Source organism: Lutjanus erythropterus, chromosome 12 (genome assembly GCF_056507025.1).
Source record: "Lutjanus erythropterus isolate fLutEry1 chromosome 12, fLutEry1.hap2, whole genome shotgun sequence".
In the NCBI taxonomy this organism is placed as follows: domain Eukaryota; kingdom Metazoa; phylum Chordata; class Actinopteri; order Lutjaniformes; family Lutjanidae; genus Lutjanus; species Lutjanus erythropterus.
The window spans coordinates 15,313,516-15,340,973 of record NC_139328.1 but is presented as its reverse complement, the minus strand read 5'-3'; the positions used below and the strand labels follow the sequence as shown (position 1 = coordinate 15,340,973).

Here is a 27,458-nt window from a genome sequence, read left to right as displayed (position 1 = left end):
CAGAGTGAGACAGTATTATGAGCCTTCACTGTGTGGTCCATCACCAACTATAGACCTTCTACCCTCCTGCTGTTCTCTCCTGCCCTTCTCCCCTCCTGCTGCCCCCTCTGCTGGGGGTAGCAGGCATAGTTGACCCTGGTTAAAATTCAACTGGCCCTACAATAATGTGGTCAGACTTTTCCTTACTGATGCTGTCGTGGGTCTAAAGGAACTGGAAGTTGCAGAGTTTGAAAACAAACACCTCCATGGTTTGAAATGGATTTAATCTGCATAGTTTACAGACTGCAGGTCACCAGCAGGATGCTCCTCTGGCAGTAAAACATCTCCACTTAATAAGCACCATCTAGAGTTCAGACGCTGAATACACAGGGCAATAACACATATGAATGACATGAAACAGCATTAAAATTCCCTTTAGAATATACTATACAAGGAATATCAATGCTGTTTCATATCAGGATCCCCTAAAATGATCCACATTAGACCTCAAATTTATCTGATTCAATTGTTCAGAAGTTTAAGGTTTTAAATATGTAGTTTATCTTTCTACATAATATATTATTTGCAGTTTTACTTTTCTATTGCTGCAAAGTAGCTTGGGCTATATATGATATCACATGTGCAGGGTTCAGTCAGATTATTTGAAATGTAGACGGTTACTGAAATCAAACATTGAAAATATTACACCTTACTAAAAAAAAAAAAAAAATGAATGCAGCCACAAAAGTTTTAGTTCCACAATATTTTTTTTTTCTTTTTAAACATCTCAAAACATTTTCACTGCAAATAAAATGTATTTTTCATTAGTTAATAAAGAATTGGTCATCATGAAAAAAATGTAATCAAATAATTATTGACAATGCAACTGTAATCCAATTACACAGTTTTTCGTAATCCTGATTACATGTAATACATTACTACCCGACTCTGCATATGTGGCAACTATTCAGTAAATGTATAAAATACAACATTAAATATTCTGAATTTCAAAAGTATGATAGCACTGCTGCAGCTGGTACAGAGCTCAGAGACTTGCAAAACAATGTCTATATATTCTAGATTTTTAAAGAGTTATGAGGACAAACATAAATCTCATGATAATCCTCCAAATCATCTAGTATTCACATACTATATAACTCAGTGGGCAGTATCTGTCCATTTGCATGTTCATCACATGAAGTCAAACTATAACAAGTTTCCGCTGCTCAAGTATTCAGATCATGTTGGGTTAAATGATTGATGATGATGAAATATTATGAATTTGTTTGGCTGATCATGTAAACAACAATATTGGGGTTTATGATGTTTGCTCAGTGAATTCAATATTAGAAATAATTCCTCACCAGTATTTGAAATACCCCAGTTTATGATTTATAAGCAGTATAAAAAGGAATAAATGTCTTGTAACACATTATCATCACATTAACCTGTGCAAAAGGCATTGTAGAGGTGGCTGTAATGCAAAGAGAAAGGAGGACTCTATAGATGGCATGAGTATAGCAGTAGTGCAAAAATACAGTAAATTATGAAGTTCAAGTGGGATAGACGTGGCAATGGGGCAAAAAAACATCATTTATGAAGTCTGAATGATGATCTACATTCATAAATGACACTACAGTCCCTTTTAACAATGGAGCTGGTGCCTGTAGTTACCCCCCTCAGCCACAGGGGGCGACATGTCCCATCATGATGATCACGGAAGTTTTTGACGGAACCTCTGACGTGTCTGTTTTCGCCATTTTCCTGTGGAAGGAAACGCCTTGAAGAAGGAAGGAAACATCTCAACTTTGTAAGTATATAAAAGACACTTAAATTATCCCAGATTATTGCCGTTTTGGCTAAACGTAGTCGTACAAAATGTGCGTTTGAAAGCAACATTGTCAGTATGCCGGCGGCTTTAATAGTCAGCACGCCGAGTGAAAACAGCGACTTGCTGTTTTGAACGAACAAACTTTACCGATTAGCTTTGACTTATCTGACTTTCTCTCACTTTTCCTTTTTACCATGTTTTATACTCGTGTTCACAGACTTGTATCAACTTGGCATGTAACAAAATGTGGCGTTAATTAAAAAAAAAAAAAAAAAATCTAAGTATACTTAAAGGTTGTTTCTTCAGTAAGCTGTCAAAACTGAACCGGTCGGACAAGTATTAGCATTGCACTTAACTGCTAACACACTAGCTAGCTTAGCTAACTTTGTTGTTCACGTTGCTAAATGTCAAAATAGCCGTCTTGCGTCTTAAGTAGCAAAAAAAAAAAAGGCACGACTGCTACTTACTTCATTTAAATTTAGTTTATTTTAATATTTTTACCTCTTGAGTACCGCTTTACAGTAAAATAACCCTTTCAAACGTCTCCCTAATGGCACAAAATAGATTAGAAATTAGGTTGTAAACGCTATTAATTATCAATAAATAATTTGAAACAAATCATTATTTTACTTTCATACATAGATTTGGGCTCGCTATTTGGTAAAATCTAGTTACTGGTTAATACTAGGGCTGCACTATTAATCGCAGTTGCAATAAATCACAATTTCAGTCAAAATAATCCCAATGTGACTTTTTCATCAAATCATGCAGCCCTTCTTAGTACTAATTAATCCTACTAACCACCTGCTACCTTTTATAAATGGCAGTGGGGGCTTTATTGTACATTATAAAACCCATCACAATTTGTTAGGCTAATGTTATGTTTAAGATTAATATTTTTTAAAAAAGGTAACACATGCTGACAATGGTTAAATGTTTGTAACTTGTTGGCAAATATGTGCTGAAGCTGACAGGTATAAATGCTGCTGATGGAGATGAAAAAATTAGATTAGATCTGAGGTTCAACAGTACAGATAAACATGGGCTCACTATTTGGCAAGCAAAACGTGACTGTTGACATTTTTATCTAACTTGTTTCAACAGCTTGTTGATGATTTAAGCATTTAAAATAGCTCTGCAACAATGAATCGATTATTTGTCAAGTATAAAAATAATTGCTAGATATTTTTTAAGGAAAAAAAAGTCCAAATTGTCAATAATAGCTTGTTAAAAGTATCTCCTGGTTTCTGTACTACTCTCGACAGTAAATTGATTATGATTGGTTTGCATTTTAGGACATCACTGATCACAAACACTGATCAACATTTTTCTCAATTTTCTGACATTTTATAGACCAGATGACTTAACAGTTATTCAAGAAAGTAACTGACAGTTAGTTGCAATTCATTTTATTATTACAGTTCTCATTCTTTATCTGTGCCTTGTCGTCTTTAGAGTTCTTGTTTGTATTTTTTTATCTACATCATTTTCATGTTATCAGCATAAGAAAAACAGATGCTTACCTCTGTTCTGGAAATGTCATGTTAATTCTAGGGGTGTCATGATTGTCCAAATCCACGATTGGATGTGACTTTTGATTTTAAGATTATGATATCATTAAGATACCATTTCATTTAACAACCAGGAAGCTACACTATGTGATCTTTGAAGTTTTTTGTTTTTTTTTGGTTGTTGTTGTTGTTTTAACTTCAGACACAGACCGGATGCCACATGTAGGTGTGGATAGAGAGAAAAAAAAATACTGGGTGAATCACAGAGTCTGCCTTTGATTTAGATTATTGGAATTGATTTTTCAGTTTTGTATTGAAATTCAGACACCCAGAGTTAATATGTTATAGTAGGGCTGGGTAATGTGTTGATATTATATCAATATTGTGATATGAGACTAGATATTGTCTTAGATTTTGGATATTGTGAAACTGTTCTAGCTGTTCTATTATTTGACTTTACCCACTTAGTTATTATATCACATTACTGATGATTATTTAGCAAAAATCTCACTGTATTAATATTTTGTCCATATCGCCCAGCCCTACATTAAAGGCACAATCTGGGGTCAGTCGATTTTCATAGGAAATCTCATCTAGTATATGTATAGGTACAGATGTGTGAGTGTTAAACAGTTTGCATTTTTAGTGGACAGAGGAATTGGAAGGCCTTTGGGTGCAACTAATGATTATATCAATGTCTATATATCTGCTGATTATTGATTAATAATTTGGTCTGTGAAATATAAAGTAGTCAAGGCAAGACCATCAGATAGCTTGTTTTGTCCAACCAACTGAAACCTGACCCAAATAGATTCAGTTTAATATCACTTAAGACAAAGATAAGGAATCGATCCTCAGGTTTTTTTTTTTTTTTGGCCACAGTCACCAGCCTCGGTCCCATCACCAGCCACGATGGGGAATATCTTCGCAAGTCTCTTTAGCATGTTCGGGAAGAAGGAGATGAGGATCCTCATGGTGGGTCTGGATGCTGCTGGAAAGACGACTATTTTGTACAAGCTCAAACTTGGAGAGGTTGTGACTACTATCCCTACAATAGGTAAAATAATGCTGTTTTTCCTGGGACTGTTACATGGCTGTTATGTCTTAAAAATCACAATAATTATTATTTTCTAGGAAACCATGTATTTGGTGCCATTATTACTCTTAAATGATAACATTTAAATGAGTTTTTTAATATGATTGTCTTTTTTTTCCTAGGGTTTAATGTGGAGACAGTAGAATACAAGAACATCAGTTTCACAGTATGGGACGTTGGTGGTCAAGACAAAATTCGACCACTGTGGCGTCATTATTTCCAGAACACACAGGGTACGTTCAATTATGTCAAAACCTTAGTGTCTGACATTTGTTAGCTGTAAATCAGTCACTTTGTAGTGGGCTCTTTTGAAAAATTTCCACTGCTTTCTATTTAAAAGATACAGTGCACAATGAGTGTGTGTGCGGACACACACTAATTTGTTCCCCATTTGTTCTTGTTCCAGGTCTCATCTTTGTTGTGGACAGCAACGACAGAGAGCGGTGTGAAGAGGCTCGTGAAGAGCTCAGCAGAATGTTGGGTGAGGACGAGCTGCGTGATGCTGTGCTGCTAGTATTTGCCAACAAACAGGTAAGTCATACTTATGAATGGGCTGGGTTTAAAAAATAATTTGACTTCATTTAATTCAGCTGATATCGATTCATAAAATCCCGTGATCATTCTTTTAAAATATGCCTTTTCTTGAGGATGCATGAAGCTTAAATCCTCTCACAGCTCATGTCCATATGGTGATTTTTTTATTTTTTATTTTTATTTTTATTTTTTCCTGGGTTTCCATGTTGAAGTGCTTACGCAGTTAGAGAAAGAGACTCTGCATGGGCTTGTTTCCATGACAAGCATTGCCATAATTTAGGTAAAAAATAGAAAAATAACCCCCGCTAGGTGAGAACGCGTTTTTTCGATGTATGAGGCTTCCCCTGATCTGCAGTGTGAGGCCATACCCCAGTGTTTGTTCCTCCTCTTCAGGTTTAGGAAACTTCCTCCAGCCATGAAGTGCAGTGACTTGGGCTACACGGTTCTGAAGATGAACCAAGGCTGGAGTACTTGCATACTTGGGGAAACTTTACAGATTCTATGCTTTCACATGTTCAGCTGCTAGCTTGATGAAGACTGAGCTATAAAGAACATGCAGACACACTAAACAGGAAGGCAGTTGTGGTGGGGGAAGAGGCATTTGTCTTTTTTACTAGTTAGTCCTGCAACTTTGTCCCCAAGACAACGTGTTTCTTAGCTCAGCTGCATTGTCCACCTCTAGAGAGACTGACTTCTGGTGGTGTGTGCTGTGCACTAGAATACATCACCTCAACACAGAATCTCCCTATCTGTATTGAAAATTACTCCCTAATACCTTGGTAAACTGTATTACCTTCAAAAATCTGTCACTCAGGTATGCATGTTCCTGGACTCAGCTGACTGACCACTAAATGACTGAGCCAGCAGTCCTTTACAAACAATCTATGTCTTATGTCTTTTTTTCTTTTACGTGAAAACATTTAGAAATCCAGTACTTGAACTGTACATGATTGACAGACATTATTTCAACCCTAAATGCCAGGTTTATTTTTTAAATAGACCTGATCTGTTTGACTGTTGACTGTAAACACAGGAGAGTCAGTTCTTAATATAAACATTAATATTTTGAATAATACACTAGTATTAAGCAAACCTGCCACTGTAACTTGAATATCCATCACTGAATCAGTATTTAATTGAATTAAATCAGGGTCTTGTTTATTTTTATTTATTTATTTAAATGTATTTATTTCTCAGGGACAGTATATATTAATAAACATTATTGTAAATATGCCAGTATCATCCAAAAGGCTAGTTTTCATCTAAAGTCCCTGACCAGACTTAAAGATGGCAACCTAAAATTAATATATAAATTAAGAATTAAGTTATAACCATTGTAAAGGTTAAGTAATTACAGTAAAAGCAGAAAACAGACAGCAATAAAAGCAGAGCAAATCTAAAACTAAAAAAGTTTGATCAAAGTTGTGTATATCATAAATGGTTTTCTACAGTTTTTCTTGTTATATCCACAGGGTTGGCTTCTTATGTTTTCTCACTGTTTATTGTTTTGTAGGACCTTCCAAACGCTATGAATGCAGCCGAACTCACAGACAAGCTGCACCTTACCAAACTACGCAGAAGGTGGTACATCCAGGCAACCTGTGCTACCACCGGGGATGGCCTCTATGAAGGACTGGATTGGCTGTCCAATCAGCTCAGGAACCAATAAAAATCACCTGCTACCCACAGCTAATCTACTCCACCCAGTCTCTGATGTCACTCTTAAGGTGTTGGAAAACTGGGTTACTTTGTCCAAAAAAGTACTGGATGCTGCCCTGAGCTGGCTCAAAGTGGGGTGTTCTATTATTGTAAAGCTGTCAGTTTTTTGTTTTATTTTATTTTATTTTATTTTATAGAACTGTTAATATATTTGGTAATGGGGCAGCTTACATATAGTTCTTTCTCTTTGTGGTTTCGGACATCCATGTGTGCCTTGAATAAGAAAAGGGAAGAGAGGAAATAAGAATTTACCAGCACATGTTGGCCCCAGGACCTCAGTGCAACCTGATGACTTGTTATTATCTGGTCACACGTACTGTAGAGAGTGATCCACGGGGGGATTTTAATTTTCTAAAAGCTGAATTAAACACAGATTCACTACTTGCAGCTACCAAGGTTAATTTAAAGCAGCATTATGAAGCAACTGATTGTGCAAAAATGATTAAAGCAGTCCTAATAGCAAGTTGGAACTGTAGACGAGATATTAAGTAGGTGGGAATCCTATTTGATGTGCGATCTATGGTTGAAGTGAGTTGTTTTCCCCGCTCCCTCCTCCCCAGACATGGGGGAGCTCATGCAGGCTGCAGGAACACAGCAGACGAGCACAACATCGTAAATTCACAGTAACAAGCGAGGTCCTACACTGTAAGTTGATCAAATGTCAGTTGTCCTTTAATCAGTGACTACGTATACCAGCCCCCCCATAACACTGGCATTGACTCTTTGTACTGACCAGCCTTTTGTTGTTATACAGTATGTTGGCTTGAATTGATCTCACATCTGGTGTTGTGTTGAGTCAGCATTGGATTTTTTGTATTTCTGAGTCTCAGGTTTATCGTGTGCTGCCTTCACAATATACTTGTTAACTGTTGTGCATTATTAGTGAGTGTTGCAGCAGAACTATTACCCCACCGAGTACTTATTTGAACAGTATGTGTATTGTGTTAGCTAATTGTATCAAAAAGAATTGCACATTGCAATGGCCTGACATTTAAAGCTACTACAAGGAGTTTTAACTGGTAATGAAACAGTCTCAGTTTAATACTCATGCCTCTGCAAATGAAATCGCATGCACCTACTTTGTGCTTACATTCTCCTAGGGAACGTTACAGTGAGTAGTACATTATCCAGTTAAAATGAAGCAAGAGGAGAGTTTTATTTAGATTATACTGTTTTTTAAGCTATATTTTGTGGTTATTATGGTGGAAACATTCACTTTTATCCATAGAGTCCTCTGTAATAAACAAAATATGAAAGTTCCCTGTAGTAGCTTTAACTAAAGGCTTCAGCAAATCGTGCAGTTTTTTAATCTGGGAAATGGCAATACAAAATAGGTTTCAGCAACATGTTTACTACCAGTATTTTCTCTTTTGTAGCACATTATCATTGGGGTAAACAGGAGCCAAACATACGTCTTCATATCCAAGACACATTGCCTCTTATTTTCAAGCTTCTTTTCTAAAAGGTGTGGGTGTTACTATAACTGTTTTGAACATGTCTTGGATTTGTAACTGCTTAAATATTCGAAAACTCTGCTAATCTCTTACTTAAGTTTGTCTGTTTTTATGTAAACCTTTTATATTGTGAGGAAAAGGCACTGTAATTAAAGTGGATAAAAATGGTTCAGCAATTGATTTTCATTCTTTCAATCTATGCAATAAAATTGCTGAATATGTGGAATATACCGTGTCTTCCTACTTTTGTCATATTATATTTGTCATATAATTTGCATCTAAAACATGCGCATGTAATTGTACTACTTCTAAGTACATAACAGTGCTGATATGATTAGCTAGTAAACAGAATTTGTCAACAAATTTTATGTTGTAGCTATTTATCAAACAGAAATGCCCAATGTTCTGTTTCCACTACTTCTCTGTTGTATATGATTTCAAGTATTTCAAAAAATCAGATTTTTCTTTTTCATCACAACTATATGCTCATCACAATGTCGCAAAGCCCAAAGTAATGTCATCATCTTTTTTTTCCAACCAACAGTCCAAAACCCAAAGACTTTTCATGTGCTATCATAAATGACAAAGAAAGGCAGCAAATCCTCACATTTAAGAAGCTGGCTGTCTATGAGCATCAAGGTTAAGTCAGATGCCAAGTCTACTTACCAACAGGTGGCACATTTTGAAACATGAAACTTTGTTGTGTTTTCCTGTGTCGCCCTTCTGTAGAATTCATGATCACAGAACATAATTTGGGCACAATAAACATCAGATTTAATGAATGAAGCAATGACTCAGAGCATATATATATGTACAACCCTAATTCCAAAAAAGTTGAGATCTTGTGTGACACAAACAAAAACAGAATGCAATGACCTGCTAAAACTTTTTCACCTGTATTGAATTGAATTCAGTACAAAGGAAAGATATTTAGTTTCAAACTAATCCACTTGTTTTTTATATATATATATATATATTTGATGCCTGCATCGTGTTCCAAAAATGTTTCAACAACACTGAGTAAATGTTTGGGAACAGAGGACACTAATTGCTTTAATGTTGAAAGTGAAATTCTTTGACATTCTTGCTTGATATATGACTTCAAGTTCTCAACAGTCTGGGGTATCCATTGTTGTATTTTCATAATGCACCATACTTTTTCAGTGGGAGACAGGTCTGGGCTGCAGGCAGGCCAGTCTAGTCCCTGAATTCTTTTACTACAAAGCGACGTATGATTTGCATTTGTCTTGACATTATCTTGTTGAAATAGGGAAGGACGTGTCTGAAGAAAGTGTTGTCTGGATGGAGGCATGGGTTGCTCCAAAACCTGTATGTACCTTTTAGCATTAACTGGGTCTTCACAGATGTGACAGTTGGCCATGATGTCATGGGCACTGACACGCCCCCATAGCATCACCGATGATGTCCATGATTTCCAAAACAAATTGGAAATGTGGACTCATCAGGCCTCAGCTCACGTCTCCACTTTGCATGTGGCTTTCTCAACTTGCATTTGTAGATTCAGCAACAGACTGTGTTTACAGATAACAGTGTTAACAAGTGCATGTAGTATCATTTATACAGAAAAAATGTTTTTCCAGTGTTCTTGGGCCCATTGTTGTATCCTTTACACAATTATGTGGGTTTTTAATGCAGAGCCGCCTGAGGGGTAAAAGGTCACACACCTTAAGCGCAGATTTCTCTGAAATCTCTGAATCTTTTAATGTTATTATGGATTGTAGATTGTGAAATCCCTAAATGCCTTGCAGTTTTGTGTTGAGAAACAGTGCTGTTAAATTGTTAGATTTCTTGCCCGTGCAGTTTTTTACAAATTGGTGAACCTGACCCCATCCATGCTCATGAACAACTGAGCCTTTTGAGGATGCCCCTTTAATACCCAATCATGATACTGTCACCTGTTACCAATTGACTTGTTCACCTGTTGAATGTTCCAAACAGGGTTTTTTTTTTTTTGAGCATTTAACAATTTTTCCAGTCTTTTATTACACCTGTCCCAACTTTTTTGAAATGTATTGCAGGCATCTGATTCAGAATGAGTGAATATTTACAAAAAACAGTAAAGTTTATTAGTTTGAACATTAAATGTCTTGTCTGTTTTTATTTGTTTTACACAGCATCCAAACTTTTTTGAATTGGAGTTTTCTGGTTGGCAATTTTTTTTTCAGCTGACTAATTGACAAATAATTGCAGCTATAAAAAAAATTACAGAATGACTAATAAAAAAAATAGGTTAACTGACAAATACTAAAACTTTACAACAAGCCCAAAAACTGGTTTTATAGCAACCTGTCGGGGCCATCACCCTTTGACCTGTGAAGAAATGTGATGCCCCAAGGTGGTGTAAACCATCCAATGTTTGGGTTAAAGCAGTAATGTGGAGAGCACACCCTGTTCCACATTGTGTAGGGGTGGCAATCTCAGACAGCATTCTTGCAGGTTGATTAGGCTGCTATGGTTAATGCAGCCAAGCCTATAAAACATGGCAGGAGAGTATGGTGGTGGTGGAAGGGGAGGGAGTTGGAGTCTCGGGTCCCTCATGGGGCTGCTTTGTGTGGCCTCCTCTCCTGCTGCTCCATCAGCTTGGTTTGTGTGTGGCGGTCTAACGGTACTCGGTCATATAAAAGGACCAGCCTGGTTTTTTGCACTCTTCTTTATGAATGCCTTGCTCTTTTTTAGTGCACCCCCCAGGTGCCGGCCAGCAGAATACCCTCTTTCAGACCAATTCACAGCAAATGCAAACACTACACTCTATTATGACCAGTGGAGAGCATTCCAATGGTATCGCACCAGTCAGGGAGCCCAACCTAGAACGGTGAGGGATTAAGGAGCGCTGGCGTGATTGAGAAAAGAAAAGGAGCGGAGCTGCTGAGTAGCGCAAGAGGCACAGTGGGATGGAGGAGATGTGCGTCAAGGAGCATCTTGGAAAGATTTCAAGAAAAACATTTAAAGCATCTCATTTGCTGGACTCTCCAAAATGGAGGCTTCATTTTTCTAAGCAGGACAGCTGCTTTAAATTTAAAATCTTTTCTTTGCATGCTGATATTTAAATGTGATTTATTATTATTATTTATTTACTTGCCACAACCTTCAGAAGTTTCCACTTTGCTGGAAAGCAGCAAGATGTGCGATACTCTAAAGGACTGGTGTGTTGGATCTAGTGACATCTCATCTCACTATTCCTGTGAGTGTGTAAGAGAAACTTCAGTGGCCACAAAAACTTCCAAAAAACACAAAAGGCCCCGTATCTAGAGGCAGTGTTTGGTTTGTCTGTTCCGGGCTACTGTAGATACATGGCAGTTCAACATGGCAGCCTCCATGGATGTAGATAGTAACAGCTCATTCTAAGGTCACAAAAACACAACCGTTCTAGTTTTCAGGTGATTATACACTAATGAAAACATGAATATTACATTCCATGTCAGCCATATTCTGCCAACAGATCCCCCTAAATTGTGTACACTAGAGCTTTAAATTAGAAATGTTTGGTGGTTCTGCTTTACAATAAAACAATACAATTTAAAAAATGAAATAATCTAAATATAAATCTCGTCTGCTTCTTCTACTAGTCACTGTAACTTTGCCTGGGTAAAGGTAAACATTGGCTCATTTCATCTGATTTGACAGAACGTGGCAGGCATTAAGGCCAACAATATGGAAACAGCCAATCTTCTTGCTGATGGTCTCACTAACTTATGTAGGTTATATTGAGGTATTAGTGATAAACTGATACTTTTTCATGACAAGTTAAAAACTCCTTGTAGTAGGTGTAAAATAGAAATGTTTATGATTTCCCAAACAGTTCCAGCCACAGGGACAAAAGATCACAGGGTTTCCTTTTGTTTTATCTTATGAAGTATTTTACTGGTACAATGTGCAGGATTTGTCAGTCGCTGTTCATAAAGGCACTAGAAATTTAATTGATTATTGAGTGTTATTCCCAGGTCATCAAATACCTATATGTTTGGTTGGTAAACTGTTGCAAATGCAGCAAAACCTGTGAAAATAAGGAAATTCGGATATGTATAATGTATACAGTGTTTTCTGTATGAACATCCTGTACAATATGCCTTTAACTAGAACTAGAACTTGCCGATATGAATCAGTGACAACTTTTTTTGACAGGACATAATGCAGATAGTTTTGTGTATTTCATCCTTTTTCTCAATTTCATTTTTAATAAATAGATATTTTTTGTTTTATTTGTATTTTTTTATTTATAATTATTTATAATTATTGAAAAGACCAGTGAAAGTTTCATTTCAGTGCCCCAATCTAGTATGCTGTATGTTAAGTGTATTGTTACTGTCAATTTCCTGCCTCCATTACTTATACCAGCTGGTCTCTACCTTTAACTAATGAGAAAAGCAAAAAAAAAATCACAACCTATGACAATAGAGAAAATGCAATTGTTGGAGGTTTAATCACATAAAATGTATTAAAAACTAACTTGTCAAACACAAACCAATACAACAAAAAAGACACCAGTGTCTTATGACCAAATTATCGGGTGAAGCAGGTAAAATACTAGTCCACAGCCTGTTAGTCAGACACATTGATCCGTCTCCCTCCACAGTCCGTTCAGCTGGTTCAGGGTAAATGAGGTCCTCGGGGCCAGTCAAGCTGCTGTAGAGCGTTCTGCCCGCGTTATGCGTTTTTGAATTGGGGGGTTGGGGAGGACATTAGTCGTCCGAGTCTGTGTCGTGGCGCCGCCTGTGGCTTTGTGTGGCACCAGCAGGGGCCGTCTTGTGGCTGACAGGGTTACGGGGGACAGGAGACCCCCCATCAGAGGAGTCTGTGTCATGTCGCTGCTGTCGGTGATGGGGGTAGGAGGGCTGTCGCTCGGCCTTTGCTCCCCCCCTTGAATGGCTGTCATGGGGTCTGGCTCCACTCTGACTATGGTATGATGGATTATGATGGTGGTGGTCCCTTCTCTGCCTGAAGAGTAAAAGGAAGCAAACAATCCATGAGTGGGTTGTGGTGGATCTGGTAAGATGTTATGAGGCTGGGGAACAAGAAGCTGCTAAATGAGCTTCATAGTGACATTTACAGATAACACCTAATGAGCCAGAATACAACCCAGGTGTAACTGAATATAAATGTATTGTGTGGACACATTTCTGTACATTTAACTACTTATATCATAAATTGTGTGCATCATGTTAGTTCATGTTAGATTCCTCCCTCATTAACATAAATTAATAAAGCACATGAATTATGTATTGTTCCCCCTATGTCCTACACACCTGATTTCCAGAATATATCTGAGGTCTTGTAACACATGCACCACAAATTTAAAAGGTAATGCTTCAAGATGCTGCACGTATGACAGTGCCTTAGTGCCCTCTAGTGCTGACAGAGGAAAGCTTCTGTTTCAAATCAAATTTGACCAGAATACACTGTATCAATATAATATATTGCTCAGCCCTATTTAATACAATATCACTCAATAATGAAACCTCTGAGAAACCTGTGATAATTAAATTAACTTTGGATATAGAGGCATTCTCCCAAATATAACCACTCTTTGAAGTGTTTCTGTTATTTTGTCCACCTTCGGGTGACAGCTAATGACCAAAAGATCTGATGAAATGAACCAACCTCTTCCTGTTGTCGTCCGACTCCGAGGAGGACGAGTCTCTCCTGTGCCTTTTCTTCTTTTTTTCCTTCTTCTTCTTCTCCTTTTTGTTCTTTTTTTCTTTCTTTTTCTTTTTGCTCTCATGCCTTCTATGTTTAAAAAAAAGTAGTAAATATAATTATCATCAGAGTAAACAAATGGGATACAGGGTCACATTTTGTCCAGTAAAGCGTGTTTATTTTCTGTCTGATATATCATACAGCTGTTCAGTAAGTTATCTTAGGTGCTAACAAATGTTCTACGCAAGGCCATTTCTGCCAGTCAGATAAAAAAAAGATCCTGCAAGTCATTATAATGAGAGATATTCTCAAATAATGACTTGGATACAAAGTCATTATTTTTAGATAGTAAGTCATTATTCCCCCCCTGGGGGTGTAATTTACACTCACCGTTGTTCCACATCGTCTTTTTCCGCAGTCTGAGGTGTCTTTGATGTTGACGTTTCCGGACGAGCCTCTGTTTTGTGGTGCTGTAAATTCAATTCAAACTTTATTTCAGACTCACAAGGGGGTCCATAGCAACAAAAAAAGAAAGCAACACAAACACAAACAACAGTTCATATTTAGGCTATCACATCAGTGTTTTCTGAGCCTGGATGAGTCCAGCTCTTCTTAAGGCTGATTAAAGCCGCTACTCATCTGTACAACACATAAAGATTATACATCAGTTGTCTTATAAGTGCCTCACATGTATGGACGATGATCTGTGTACACAGATGTGCAGAAAGCTCTAAATAATGAACAGAAAATATTTCATTAATCTTTGTAGCTGAAGGTCCAATTAAATAAACGGTCACTCTTTGAACTCTTAACGTCTTTGCACTACCTGCAAAAAGATATTCAAGACCAGTTTTTCCAGCCATCAAACTGTCTCACATATTACAATCACCTGCATCTTAAAAATGTCCTGTGGTATTTGTCAGTGAGGAAAAACGACTTACTGTAAAGACTGGTAAGCCTATTTTAGCTGCTTCTTTTTCCTTCTGGGAGAGCACCATTTTCCTCGACCCTGCACTGTAGATAGAAACATTCATTTACAGACAAACACTTGACAGCCACAGTGCATTAAGATAAAAGACTCTCTTACTGCCACCTAAATATCAAGAGGAACATTTTAATGATTCTTAACAGAACAAAAATAGAACATAGTGAAAGGCAGTGAGAGATATCACCATTTTCCCAAGCCATAGGTTGTTTGGTCTAAAACAAATAAGTATTGTTGTCTTGCGAATTATGATCGGGACTTTCCATGTGGATTTCTGTGGATTTTCATGTGTAAATTGTATGAAAATTCAGTACAGGGTTGTTTATTTTTGCATTGTATTGCACTTTTTTCCTTTGCTATGCATACTGTCCCTTTAAATTTGTTGATTTATTTTGTTTGGTTGCTTTTCATATTAGGTTGTTATATGCATAAGTTGACAATGTTCATAAGGGGGAAAAAAAATTACCTGGAGCTTCCTAAACCTGAGATACGGTCCACATTTCTCTCTTCACCATCAGCCTCTTCTCTTCTGCAAACATCTGCAAGGTCCTGGTGTGAAAGTTGGGAAAATTCAAATCATTCAAACTTTTTAATAAAGGCAAGTTCTTTAAAAATGTTTACAAGCAAGAGAAAACAAAGTGGCATACCTCTTTGGTCAGACCAGTTGGTTGCCTCTTGATATTCTTGTGCCCTCTAGATAGATTATAGAAAAAATATATTGATTATATTTATCAGTCTTATATTTTTTGGTCTATACTTGCATTTGTCAACCATTTATATTGTATGAATTTATACATACAGGGCAGCCATCAGTGCCTCATGCTCAGCAGCCTTGACGGCAGCAAGTTCTTCTTCTTTGGACATAGGTCTGCTGCCTTTTTTGTCTTTTGCGTACCATGTCAGGTCTTTGCCTTTTTGCCATCGTCCTACTGGTGCCATCAAAGAGTTGCCTGGAAACATGACAGAAGAATTAAGAGCCATTGAGTTTGTTGTGTTATACGAATTGTTTCTACTGTATTATACAGTGAATACTGAAGGTGCAAACTGTAAAATCCTTTAACCATCCATGGTAACTTTAATAGGTCTTACAGACATAACATTTTCTAATTCAAAGATATGACTACAGCTGCAATGATTAGTCAATTAAGTGATTAGTCGATTGAAAGTAAATTAGTAGCCAACTATTTTGATAATCGATTAATTGTCTCTGTCAAACATCAATGAAACATGTCAAACATTTGCTGATTCCAGCCTCTTTAAAGTAAGGACTTTTTGCTTTTCTTTGTCGTTTATGATAGTAAATGAAATGGGTTTTGGACTGTTGGTTGGACAAAGAAGCAATTTGAAGATGTCACTTTGGTCTTATTGTGACGAGCATTTTTCACAATTTTTGGCAATAATACAGGCTGAACAATTAATCATGAAACTAACTGGCTTATTAACAGATTGGATTCAGATTCAGTGATATAAGACATAGATACATAATCAACAAATGGGTGAAAGGTGCCCATCACAAGTCTCTCAAATGAAGGTTGATGTCATCAAATGTCTTGTTTTGTCCAAACAGTCCAAAAACCAAAGATATTCAAATAAGTCTCACATCTGAGAAACTGGAACCATCAAATATTTGGTATTTTTGCTTGAAAAAAGATCATCAAAACAGTCCACAATCAAATTTTTGTAGGTCTGAATAACCTGCAGGTCTATAGTGATGTTGTTGTTTGCAGAAACTATCCAAACTAACAGGAATAGCACAAATTAAATTCTATTTTTTAGTTTTTTCTTGGATGTAACACATAAATACAGATGAGATGGTAACATGGTAAGGTTACATAAAGTGATGTTCATTAACTAAACTAATTATTCAGCTTTTGAGCATCCTTCTTACGTTTTTGTGAATAAGACAAATATATAATATAGAAAAAGGCCTTATGCATTTGCAGCACATTTTGTTTCAGTTCAGTGATCCTGGAATCTTTTTGACAAACCAATCAATTATAATGCTTAATACATTAAATTTAATTCCAGCATTAATCGTGTTATTTAGCAGTATTCACTATGGCCTGCACCATATGGTAAAAAAAAATCATATTGCAATTATTTCGACAGACATCATGATTGGGCGTGATTGACAATTAGTGTGAACAGTCATTTTTGTATCACAGTTTCACCAGTTTCACATTTTCACTGGTTAAAAAAAATGTTAAAATCATGATGATGATGAACATGTTCTCTTGCATGTGGAGAACAAGATTTGTAGGTCAGGGCATCTCTGGAGCACTACAGCACTTTCTTATAATGTTTTTCACACATTACCTTTATCATAAAAATCGATAAAGGAAATTTGAATACAACATTGTAACAAACATAATGAAGTAATGAAGGAGCAATGCTTAGTTAATCAGGATTAGAACACCTGGAATTCAATGCAGTAAATGTGTACTGCTGTGACAGGTGTGACCTATCCAAAGATTGAAAATCTATATTCTATAATCCTGATCTTGTGATATCTGGATCAGAATGAGCCTATCTGAAAGTTCTTTGAAAAGCCAGAACAAAATATACAAGATCTGTGTTATCTGGGATTGCAAAAAAAGGAATTACAAAATCTGTGATCCAGATTAAAGGTTTTGAAATACTCGTCAATGTTGATCTAACTACAATTTTAGAAAACTCAGCAGCTGATAAGAGTGTATCGTATCTGTGGTGTCAAAATGCCTTTTAAGTTACCCATATTGTGTTTCCGCGAGTTAATGTACCAAACACTGCACTTTGCTTAACGAGTGGTGTATTGTAGTCTATCCTTTTATGTCACAGCTGTGGGTGCTACGTGCTCCTTGTGGACATGCTGACAGGCAGCGGTGTGGGTCAGATCGCGGAGTGGCTACGTGTGTCTGTTCAGAGAGAAGGAGCAATAAAACCCAGGACCTGCTGTTTGTAGAGTAGAAAACTGGACTAACACCGGGCGACTACAACAGCACACACACTGTGTAATGAGGGACTCTATAACAAAAGGTATGGAACCGCAGCATGTGCTGAAGCCCTGGTGTGAGTTCATCTGTGATCTTTTAAGTATTGCTGCAAGTTAGCAACTATTAGCCTTGCCTCTGCTCAGCGCTGATAGCAGACTATCGACTTACCGAGATAATTTTCTCTGTGTTTATCGGCTTTCACGTCATCCCAGTTGAACTGGTCCTGGCCTCCTCGGACGCCTCCAGATCTTGAGGACCCAAACATTTTTAGTCAGTTGGGGAAAAGCGGCGTGCCGTTAGCTCAAACAGCTGACATTAGCCACATTAGCAGAGCGATTAGTCAGGCCTTTTAGACTCCACTCATCCGGGGAGTTCTGCGGTGAGTTTGACTTCCCTGTTCAATCGGAACAGCGTGTTTCCTGGTGGCTGTTTACTTTCAACACGGAAAATATTCCGGTAACTAAATTTGACTGTTATTTCCAGACAGCTTTACAACGCGCAAGAGGAATTTGGTTTAAACAGCCTTTACCTCAAGCTAGGCTATGCTAGCTGGCTAACGTTAGTCTGCAGCCGTAAAACAAAGAAAGCTTCTGCAATAAGAGGGTGAATGGCTGTGCGTTTATGTGTCCCTCTGTTAAGAATAAAAGTGTAGCTACAAGTCTGTTAATTAACGCTAGTTAACGTGGCTGCCTTTGACTCGTCCACTTTCTTAAGCTAATGCTAATAAAACTTCACGTTTCTGTGTTGTGTCGCGCGCATTTTCGACGTTCGCGAACGTAACGTGACGTTGTTGATGTTTTGGCCCGTAGTGATGACGTTGGCAGCACAATTTTCCCTAATGGCTCTCAGAGTAGCAGGGATACAGAGCGGAGGAGGGAGAAAATCCTCCGGAGACCGAGCAGAAATCTTGGACTAACGTAACTCCCGATGTACATGAGACATTTTTCCAGACTGTTGTCAGGTAGGATGGAGGATGTTTGTTTGTTTACTGCCTTATTTGATTTGTCACTGCCATGCCTCTGTAGCTAACACCATTCATTCCCTTCAGTGTGATAGAAGATTGTTTCTGCTGCGTTATAAGAGAAGGTTGTTGTTGTTAATGGCTACAGAGCAGGTTTAGGTTTAGCTGATGCAACTTTACCTGTAGTTTAATCATTAGTGTGATTGCTGCTGCACTGGAAATTGTCCTCCATATTTCTTGCTATTACTGTGACTGCTGTACCACAGTTTGAATTCTGTCGAGAATGACTGATAAGTCAAACTCTGACATTATTCCTTGTAGATGGGAGGCATCATCGTTAACTGTTAACTTTGAGTTATTAAGTTTTAACAATCCCATAAACATTCTTTACATTGCAGCCTGTGTAAAGTACAAACTCTGTATTAATATGTCAAAATGCTTAGTGTTACCCACTGATGAAATGCACGTATATGTCATGTTGACATTTTATGGGTTGTATACCATAAGGAGGCTGCAAATAGCAATTGCCTTTATTATCCATTAAGCTGCTGATTATTTTCCACGATTAATCAATCAGAAATATTGAGATTTGTCAATGAAAATTAGAATAATGATACAGAATGATCATTACATCCAATATCATGAATCATTTTGCAGTTGCATTATCAGACAAATAATTGCAATTAGATATGTTTTCCAAATCATTCAGTCTATAAAATGTTCATCACAGTTTCCCAGAACTCAAAATAGTCTAAGTTGCTTCTTTGTTCAACAGACAGTCTAAAACTCAAAAACTCCTCATTTCTTATTATAACTGCCAACGTAAAAATGCAAATGCTCAAATTTCAGAAGCTGGACCCAGGGAAAGTTTGACATTTTTGCTCACAAAAGTAGTTGGCAACTAATTTTCTCTTGATGGACTAATCATTGCAAGTCTAGAGGGGAGCCAACAGTCACTATTGTTATAATCTTATTATGTTTTTAAAACAATCCCAAAGACATTAGTTGTATTTACTTAATACTTCAGTCATTGTTTAAAGTCCAAACTATGTTTCAAAATTCTCACTATTTCCTACTAATCAAATTTATGCTTATACAAATCCCCCATTCACACCTGCATTTTAATTCAGCCAATAATTATAAGATCACTTAGTTAAAATAAGATTAGTTATCAAAAAATCTTACCCATCAAAATCAAATGCACAAACAAATGACACATTTTCTTCAGGAAAAGCTGCTTTAGTTTGTGATTACCACCATAAAAACACAAATTCAGTATTTCCTTGCAGATCCTAGTATTTTATTGCCCTTAAGAGTGAGTCAAAGTGCACTGAGTTTTTATCTGTGAGATAATTCTGGCACAACATTATGACCACTTGTGACAATCAGTCTATGATAATAAAATATGAAAAGTGCTACTCTGCAGTTTTGGTATGCTATATTTGGATTGGCAAAAGATTAAATGAGTTGGAATGTAGAGATCAGGACTAAGGATAAGAACTGGTTGAACATGTGCCCCCATAATGACAAAGTCACCTCTCCTTCAGGGGTAAAGGGCCTGACAACACTGCTGTTTTGACATCAGACACTATACTGTATGTTGTACTTTGTAGAGGTGCATCAAATGTTTATTTTCACTGCCGATTAGTCTGTCAAGTATTTTTTTTTCCACAAATCAATAAATAATTTTGTCAATAAAATGGCAGAATATTGTGACAAAAAAAGATAATTTTCGTTAATCAACAAATAGATTTGCCTAATCGATTAGTTGTTTTAGCTTTCATACTGAGCACCTAGCACACTGCGTCTGACTGATAGACCTGATAGATTTCACATGATTTTGCTCGAGGTGGAAATCAATCACATGGGGTTTAGTGCACATGGTTTAAGTTGAGCACAGTGCAGCTTCTAATAAGTGTCTTAATTTGTAAAATCACGTCCCTCATTTCCTGTCAAGCAGCTCTTTGTCAAGTACAAAAGGTTTATTCTTGTGTGGGTGTTGGATTGTGTGTAGCCGCAAGTTTCAGAAGCTTTAGTCAATAGGAAATTCAAATTTGGTCTTATTAAATATTACTTTAAAAAGTTTCTTAAAAAGACCCAGAACACCTGCTTTTTCATGTTCTTCATACTTTTGCATTGATGATATTTTGCACTGGGACAGCAGATAACAACTGTTGTAAAGTTCATCTTTGTCTTTTTTTCCGTAATAATTGACGTCCCGTAAAATGAAATGTCAGAAAATGAAGATGAATGACCATCTATTGCTCAAAGTTGTAGCATATTTCTTTGACCAGCAGCTGAACAAAAATAATGATAAAATTATAAGAAACATTGTTAAGAAAGTACACAACAAATCTTTACATTTGCAAAGTTGTAACCTGTAACTATTTACTACAGCTTTGTAAATGACAATACCAAAAATCAGTTGATCAATTTAGTGGTTGAATCGGTTGGTCCAGTATTAATTATCATTATTAAGAGGCTATCTTTTAACCTTGACAATAAATCTATCAACGAGCAAACACGTGAGGCTATTTTTTGGGAAAAAAAGGCATATATATCAAATATATTCAAATTTCCTCTGTGGTTTCTAGAGCAACATTTAATTGTTTAGGTCGTTTTATCAAGCAAAACCTCTGAACATTGTCTGGTTGTAGCTTCTTAAACATGAATATTAGCTGCTTTTTCTGTTGTATATAAAAAATCGAATGTCTTTGGGTTTTGGGACATTTGTTGCAGCCCTAATTGTTTCCATATGGCAACCATAAGCTGGTGCGTATTGCCCAGTAGGAATGATGATGAATTTTTGACAATCCTGTGGTGGATGGTTTGGGGTTGGGGGGTGATACCTGTTCCCTGACAGTACTCTAAAAATATAAAGGCTTCCTATAAAGACCTCCTGCACCTTTAATTAGCCATGTTGCTGTTTAGGGGAAGCATTCAAGAGGCGATGGAGAATGAGTCTTGTCATTTGCACCTGCAAACACAACCTCGCTGCATCTGCTTTGCCTGGAGACAAGAAGGCTCATAATGCTGTGATTTTTGGTCTTTGCTAAATAAAAAGATCTTGGAGGCTCACCAAAGTCCATCACAGTGTACTTTTGGATTTGTTTTTAAACATGGATTAAGCTAAATTAATATATAGTCATTTGGTGCAGACATCATGTCATATGGAATACCTCATTTTTGGACTAATTGCCAGCCTGTCTGATACCTGACACTGATGTAAGTAATAGGCCTGTAACCAGTAATCATGATGATTGATATCAGCTCTTCACTAAAGCTGCTGCGATGAGTCGCTTAATCGATTATCTGTAAACAATTAACTACTAAATTAATCTCCAACTATTTTATTAATTGATTGAGTCATTTTTAAAAAAAACTTATTACAAGGATTTCTCCTTGGAATCAAATGAAACAGGTCTGTGTTTATATTTTCAGAGGCATAGTTACAGTGAGTAGTACATTAGCCGTTTAAAAGCAATGCAGAGATTTTTATTTAGCTCATTTTTATTTTTGCTGTTAAATTTTGTGGATATAGTGTGGTGGTGAAAAGATTATCACTTTTGCCTCCAAAATCAACAAATTATGAAAGTATCTTGTGGTAGCTTTAGGGGAAAAAAAGTCCAGATTGTCTGATTTCAGTTTCTCAAATGTGAGTATTTTCTGGTTTGTTTAGTGCTCTGTTACAAGACATTTTACTGACCAAAAACCTAATCAATTAATTGAGAAAATAAGTGACAGATTAATTGATAATGACAACAACAGTTAAGCTCTACTTTTCAGTCTGTATAGCATGGCTATAGCTGGTTTCGTATTGCTCGTATCTGTTTGGAAGATGCCTGAAAATCAGCTGACTTCCTGTTATCCTGCATTGTTTTCTTCACCACTAGAAAAGATCATATCAACACTTATAATAATGAAGGGTTGTCTCAACGTTAAGACTAAAAATAAAACACACATACACGTCTTTATTGTGATAACAAATCATAATGGACACATTTATTCAACATTTTAAATGCATCTTGGGCAGCTAAATTTACTCGTGTGTAAACATGACCCTGCCTCCTCTTATTCTCCTCCCTCCTGCACTTGTACACAATCTGCCAACACACACACACCCTCCCTGTTCACTTCCCTGTCCGCTCGAGCTCTGTGTGTATTCAGGAAAGGTAAGGAGGAACACTACAGCCATTATTTCACTCTTTACTTGAGCAGCTTATCTAAAAGTAGTTGGTTGTTAATGAAGGAAACGTTGTGTAGAATATGTCAGAGTACAGAGAGGGCTGAAGCAGCTAAATAGTAAAAGTGCTGTGCTTGCTGGTGTTTGTCAGTGTTTGAATGGTTGCATAATTTATTTAAAAGGACTTTTAAGTTGTTGTTGGCTTGAATATGAGCCCATATATCTGTATAAAAAGCAGCTTTTCCTGTTGTATTTCTTGTTCTGTTCTTCGCTGCCATCAAAAGCAGAGTCAGGCTCTCCAATTAGTTAGTAATTGCTCCTCGACAGCACCATGGTAACCTCACAGCTCGCCAACCAGTTGATTGCCTCTGCTCTTATGGGGGATGTTTTTGGCCTCATCATTTGGTTCACCTCTAAGAACCGCTGGCTTATCATTTTATCATGTTTATCCCACCCGTGCGAGGCTTGTCTAAACATGTGAGCTCACTGTGATGTCGTGAAGCCCTTTTTTACAACGATATTATGTCCGTGCACAGACAGACACAGATCCTGGTCTTTTTTATGAGTCATGCCATAAGATTCCTGTGGATACGTGTCACCCCTCCAGCCTCACCCACTTGTTTTATTTACTAAACCTCTCCTCTCCTCTCCTCTCCTCCTCTCCTTCAGCTATGGCTGCTGGACCCAGGCCTGTGGTGCTGAGCGGCCCGTCCGGGGCGGGAAAGAGCACTCTGCTGAAAAAGCTCATGAAAGAATATGACAGTGTGTTTGGCTTCAGTGTCTCCCGTAAGTGTGTCACTCTCTGCCAGAGCTTATCGTTCATTTTGGTTGTGGTCATTCAATTAATGAGGCTTGTTATTGAGGAATGTGGTCAAATCTGTAGGACATCAAACTTTGCAAGGACACTGGGTCCCCCTCCAGTGGGGGATCCTACCCCCAGTAGAGGTCGCCAAAGTCTCACAGTGGGTCGGCGGGCCTTCTTGCTTTAACAGGGCTCAAGAAAACTTTTTAAAAAGAATATACAGTAGCCCAATGTGTTAGCATCTCATTTATTTCTCGTAAGAAAACTAAACAGAATTGCTATTTTTCAAGTTTAGATTGTTGTGTAAGGTACAGTACCAGTGAGCAGTTTGGAAGTTATTCAATGTTTTGTCTTTATTTTTATAATTTTTCTACATTGTAGATAAATACTGGAGACATCAAAACTGTGACATATGGAATTATTTAGTAAGCAAAAATGTGAAAAAAAAAAGCAAAATATGTTTTTGCTTTTTAAGAATCTAAAACAGAAAAGAATCTCAGACACTCTCTTCATTTTATGGACCAAACTGTTAATTTATTAATTAAAAAAAAAAAAAAAGACAAATAAGAGATAAAGTCCAGACTAACTTAAATGTCCTTTCAATCCTCAGATACGACAAGAAATCCTCGACCTGGAGAAGAGAATGGCAAAGGTACAGCATGTAACCTCCTCTTTCACAACCACCATAGCAGTACATCACATTTTCTGAGTCAGATGTATTACAGATTTCTTTTATTTGTATTCTGAATACCTTTTTTCGGGGTTTCAGATTACCATTATGTCACACGGGAGGTGATGCAGCAAGGGATCGACAACGGTGAATTCATTGAGAACGCCGAGTTTTCTGGGAACATGTACGGGACGAGTAAAGCTGCTGTGCAAGACGTCCAGGCCAGGAACCTCATCTGTATACTTGACATTGACATGCAGGGTGTGAGGAACATCAAGACAACAGACCTCAATCCCATCTACATCTCCATCCAGCCGCCATGCATGGAGGTCCTGGTAAGCACAGAAGGAAATGCTTTTCATTCAAACAACACTGCTGCACACACCTATAGGATCCTGTTCTCCTGGAGTTCCTGGGTGTGACGTTTAGTTTTCTTTGTACCACAGATACCGGTTCACACAGGTTTTGGATGGTCTGACTATTTCTGAATGCCTTCTGGAAATAGATTTGACATTTGTTCGTTTGCATTGTTTCAGGAAAAACGTTTAAGAGACAGAAAAACAGAGTCCGAGGAAAACCTCCAGAAGCGTTTAAATGCAGCCAGGGTGGACATGGAGTTTAGTAAGTATTTATTGTTTGTTTGCAAAAAAAAATAATGGAACCATATAAATTTAAAAACATGACTGAACATGATTATATTTCCTTTTAGGTAAAGAACCTGGTGTATTCGATGCCGTAATTGTCAATGATAATTTGGAGGTTGCTTATGGGAAGTTAAAAGAAGCTCTTCTTGAGGTGAGTTCTGAGTGCAGAGCAGTGATCAACATTAACATCAGCAAACACGTCTTTAATAACTTTGTACACTGATTGAAAGTAAAGATTCAGCTCGAGTTAGACTATATGACTTTAAGAAGAAGTAAAGTATAATCTCACAAATGGAAAGTTAAATTGACCTTTTGCCAAACCCCTCCATCCACAGTGACTGTCCAATCATAGCTTAGCAACTGTTAGCAACTGTCCCTTTGTTGGGAGCATGACAAAGTGTTGTTTTTCCTTTTGTAGGAAATTAGTAAGGTCAAGAAGATCAACATGTCTTCGTAGGAGACAGCAGCATCCTGACACCTTCTTAGTCCCGTCCAGCCACTCCTCACAAAACCACAGACCTCCATTCCAGTCTTGAACATTCCCTCAGATGGCGGTCTGTGAACCTCAGACATCCCGTATCGGACACACAAATATGTAGGATTTACATGGTTAAGAGGTAGTTATTACCAAATGATAACATGATGTAAAGTGGAACATTTTTTTACTGACAGGAAGCGCTTTCCATATTTGTATTTTCATTTGTATGAAGAAAAGATACTCCAACAATGCTTACTTGATATGTGACTGGCGAGGTGTGCAGGATTTACTGAACACAGATACAGTTAACTTGCATCTTTATCCTCTCACCAACCTGCAGACGGACTAATATAAACTGGGAGTTACGTAACTCAGGTCATCATGTGATCATTGTGGTAAAACTGGTCTTTGAAGGACGTGGAAAAGCATTTCTTAATGTTTGTTAGTTGAAGGAAGCGAGTTATGTTACTCGTAACATCCCGGGCTGATGGCTAAATAGATTTACAGATCAGTGAAATGCACTGGTGACAGACGCAGTGAGAGTTTGAGGCCCCTGTACACGTTTAGTTCAGGAGGGAAACCTTTCTGAAACATCAGCACTACAACTCTGGAAAACATGGCGGCTGTTTACTTACAGGGAGTACATGCAAGTCAGCTGTACTGTGGAAATAATAAAACTATTCCAGTGCTGGTAAATGCTTTTCTTTTACAGGTTTTTGTAAATGGACATAGAATGTGCTAACTCCATTAATGTTTGGTTTGCTGGATAACTATAAATACTTTTGTGCTCTAGTGGGATTAAATCCCCTGATAGACGTAGACTAGAGGCCATCTTGTGATGGGATCACACCAGCCGCGACGCTTGTCGGCATGTTGACACTCTGACCTGTGAGTGCTCAACAATAGCAGAGCTGGTATTGTTGTCACCTTGCGAGTCTGTCTGTCTGTGTCAGTGTGTGTGTGTCTTCATGGCAAAATGTGGTCCTGGAGATGAGAAGCAGGATCTACCATTGAGGTGATGTTCAGTCCTTTCAGCAGTGTTCAAACATGGGTGTGGTCCGACCCATGAATTCTCAATAACTAGAGACCATCTTGTGATGGGATCACACCAGCCACGACGGACTTCATCATTTTGATGTTCCGACCAATGAGTCCTCAGTAGTATTTATTACACGGGTACTCAGCACTCATGGGTAGGACCACATCTATCTTTGAACTTAGCCTTTTCAGTTTTCTATTAAGTTTTGTTTCTCGTACTGTTGTTACCACTGACATACACGTAGACGCTGCCTTTGATCATATGTCAGTGATGCCTCCATATTGGTCCCATCAAGACTGGCCTGTTTTTTCTGGATAAATGGCACTATAAGATTGATATTTCTGAAATGATTTTAATAAGTCACTTTTCTGTTGAAGGGTTCATGATCTACATGGAGCGAATTAAAAGTACAAAACATTTGCTCCTGCTCTATAGCTCATAGACCCTTGAATATTACGTGGCTCACTGAAATTTGGTCGAGAAATGTAAACATCATAGTGCTTTTTATCCTGAAAAACCAGAGCTCCCCCGCACTGACGTATCACAGCAACAGGCCGAAGCAGCCATGCAGCGACTATGTATTATGTCTATGGTTGTGATGTTATAACATTAACAAAATATGATAATAATATGAACATTTTAAAGTATTGAAAATCACCTCTGGTATTTCCTGCTACAGTAGGTGTCTCCAGGACCGCATTTTACCATAATGACACACGCACAGACTCACAAGGTGAAAACAATACCAGCAAGGCTGTGGCGGCTGGTAATAATGTCACTTAGAATACAGCTTTTTTTTTTATTTTGGGGGGTGATAGCAGAACAATTTAACTGTTTATTTTACAGTTGTAAATTTATACAATTTTTATATCGTGTAACTATCATTTTGCAGCTTCACCTGTACAGTACACAGTCAGTGGACTGTTTTGATTTCTAACTAAAGGA

At 37.5% G+C, this 27,458-nt stretch overlaps 3 protein-coding genes across 4 annotated transcripts; 2 read left to right on the top strand and 1 right to left on the bottom strand.

Moving 5' to 3' along the window:
* Positions 1-1,668: 1,668 nt before the first annotated feature.
* arf1 (ADP-ribosylation factor 1) lies at positions 1,669-7,438 on the top strand. Its single transcript, XM_084731324.1, has 5 exons — positions 1,669-1,789; positions 4,204-4,378; positions 4,540-4,650; positions 4,824-4,948; positions 6,465-7,438. The coding sequence occupies exons 2-5, from the start codon at positions 4,234-4,236 to the stop codon at positions 6,618-6,620; spliced, it is 537 nt and encodes a 178-aa protein (XP_084587450.1). The 5' UTR covers positions 1,669-1,789; positions 4,204-4,233; the 3' UTR covers positions 6,621-7,438.
* Positions 7,439-12,546: 5,108 nt separating this feature from the next.
* On the bottom strand, positions 12,547-18,472 carry c12h1orf35 (chromosome 12 C1orf35 homolog). The gene is made up of 8 exons (XM_084732223.1): positions 17,905-18,472; positions 15,564-15,714; positions 15,412-15,457; positions 15,231-15,313; positions 14,721-14,793; positions 14,170-14,249; positions 13,744-13,866; positions 12,547-13,080 (listed from the first exon to the last, which is right to left on the bottom strand). Exons 1-8 carry the CDS (start codon positions 17,999-18,001, stop codon positions 12,825-12,827), a joined length of 909 nt encoding a protein of 302 aa, XP_084588349.1. The 5' UTR covers positions 18,002-18,472; the 3' UTR covers positions 12,547-12,824.
* A 48-nt stretch (positions 18,473-18,520) lies between these two features.
* guk1a (guanylate kinase 1a) lies at positions 18,521-26,554 on the top strand. 2 transcript variants are annotated; one of them, XM_084732225.1, is made up of 7 exons: positions 18,521-18,697; positions 23,550-23,666; positions 24,293-24,334; positions 24,452-24,687; positions 24,889-24,973; positions 25,062-25,147; positions 25,415-26,554. In XM_084732225.1, exons 1-7 carry the CDS (start codon positions 18,664-18,666, stop codon positions 25,451-25,453), a joined length of 639 nt encoding a protein of 212 aa, XP_084588351.1. In that variant the 5' UTR covers positions 18,521-18,663; the 3' UTR covers positions 25,454-26,554. The 2 variants fall into 2 exon arrangements, with proteins under 2 accessions (XP_084588351.1, XP_084588350.1); XM_084732224.1 differs by lacking the exon at positions 18,521-18,697 and adding an exon at positions 22,832-22,869.
* Positions 26,555-27,458: the final 904 nt, after the last annotated feature.

Bases quoted from the DNA above. Each gene is read 5' to 3' on its own strand.
- arf1 (XM_084731324.1), top strand. From the start codon at position 4,234: ATGGGGAATATCTTCGCAAGTCTCTTTAGCATGTTCGGGAAGAAGGAG. The intron at 4,379-4,539 runs GTAAAATAATGC...TTTTTTTCCTAG, and splicing joins GACTACTATCCCTACAATAG to GGTTTAATGTGGAGACAGTA. The intron at 4,949-6,464 runs GTAAGTCATACT...ATTGTTTTGTAG, and splicing joins TAGTATTTGCCAACAAACAG to GACCTTCCAAACGCTATGAA.
- c12h1orf35 (XM_084732223.1), bottom strand. From the start codon at position 18,001: ATGTTTGGGTCCTCAAGATCTGGAGGCGTCCGAGGAGGCCAGGACCAG. The intron at 15,715-17,904 runs GTAAGTCGATAG...TCATGTTTCCAG, and splicing joins ACACAGAGAAAATTATCTCG to GCAACTCTTTGATGGCACCA. The intron at 15,314-15,411 runs GTATGCCACTTT...CTTTCACACCAG, and splicing joins CAACTGGTCTGACCAAAGAG to GACCTTGCAGATGTTTGCAG.
- guk1a (XM_084732225.1), top strand. From the start codon at position 18,664: ATGTACATGAGACATTTTTCCAGACTGTTGTCAG. The intron at 24,335-24,451 runs GTACAGCATGTA...TCGGGGTTTCAG, and splicing joins TGGAGAAGAGAATGGCAAAG to ATTACCATTATGTCACACGG. The intron at 25,148-25,414 runs GTGAGTTCTGAG...TTCCTTTTGTAG, and splicing joins TAAAAGAAGCTCTTCTTGAG to GAAATTAGTAAGGTCAAGAA.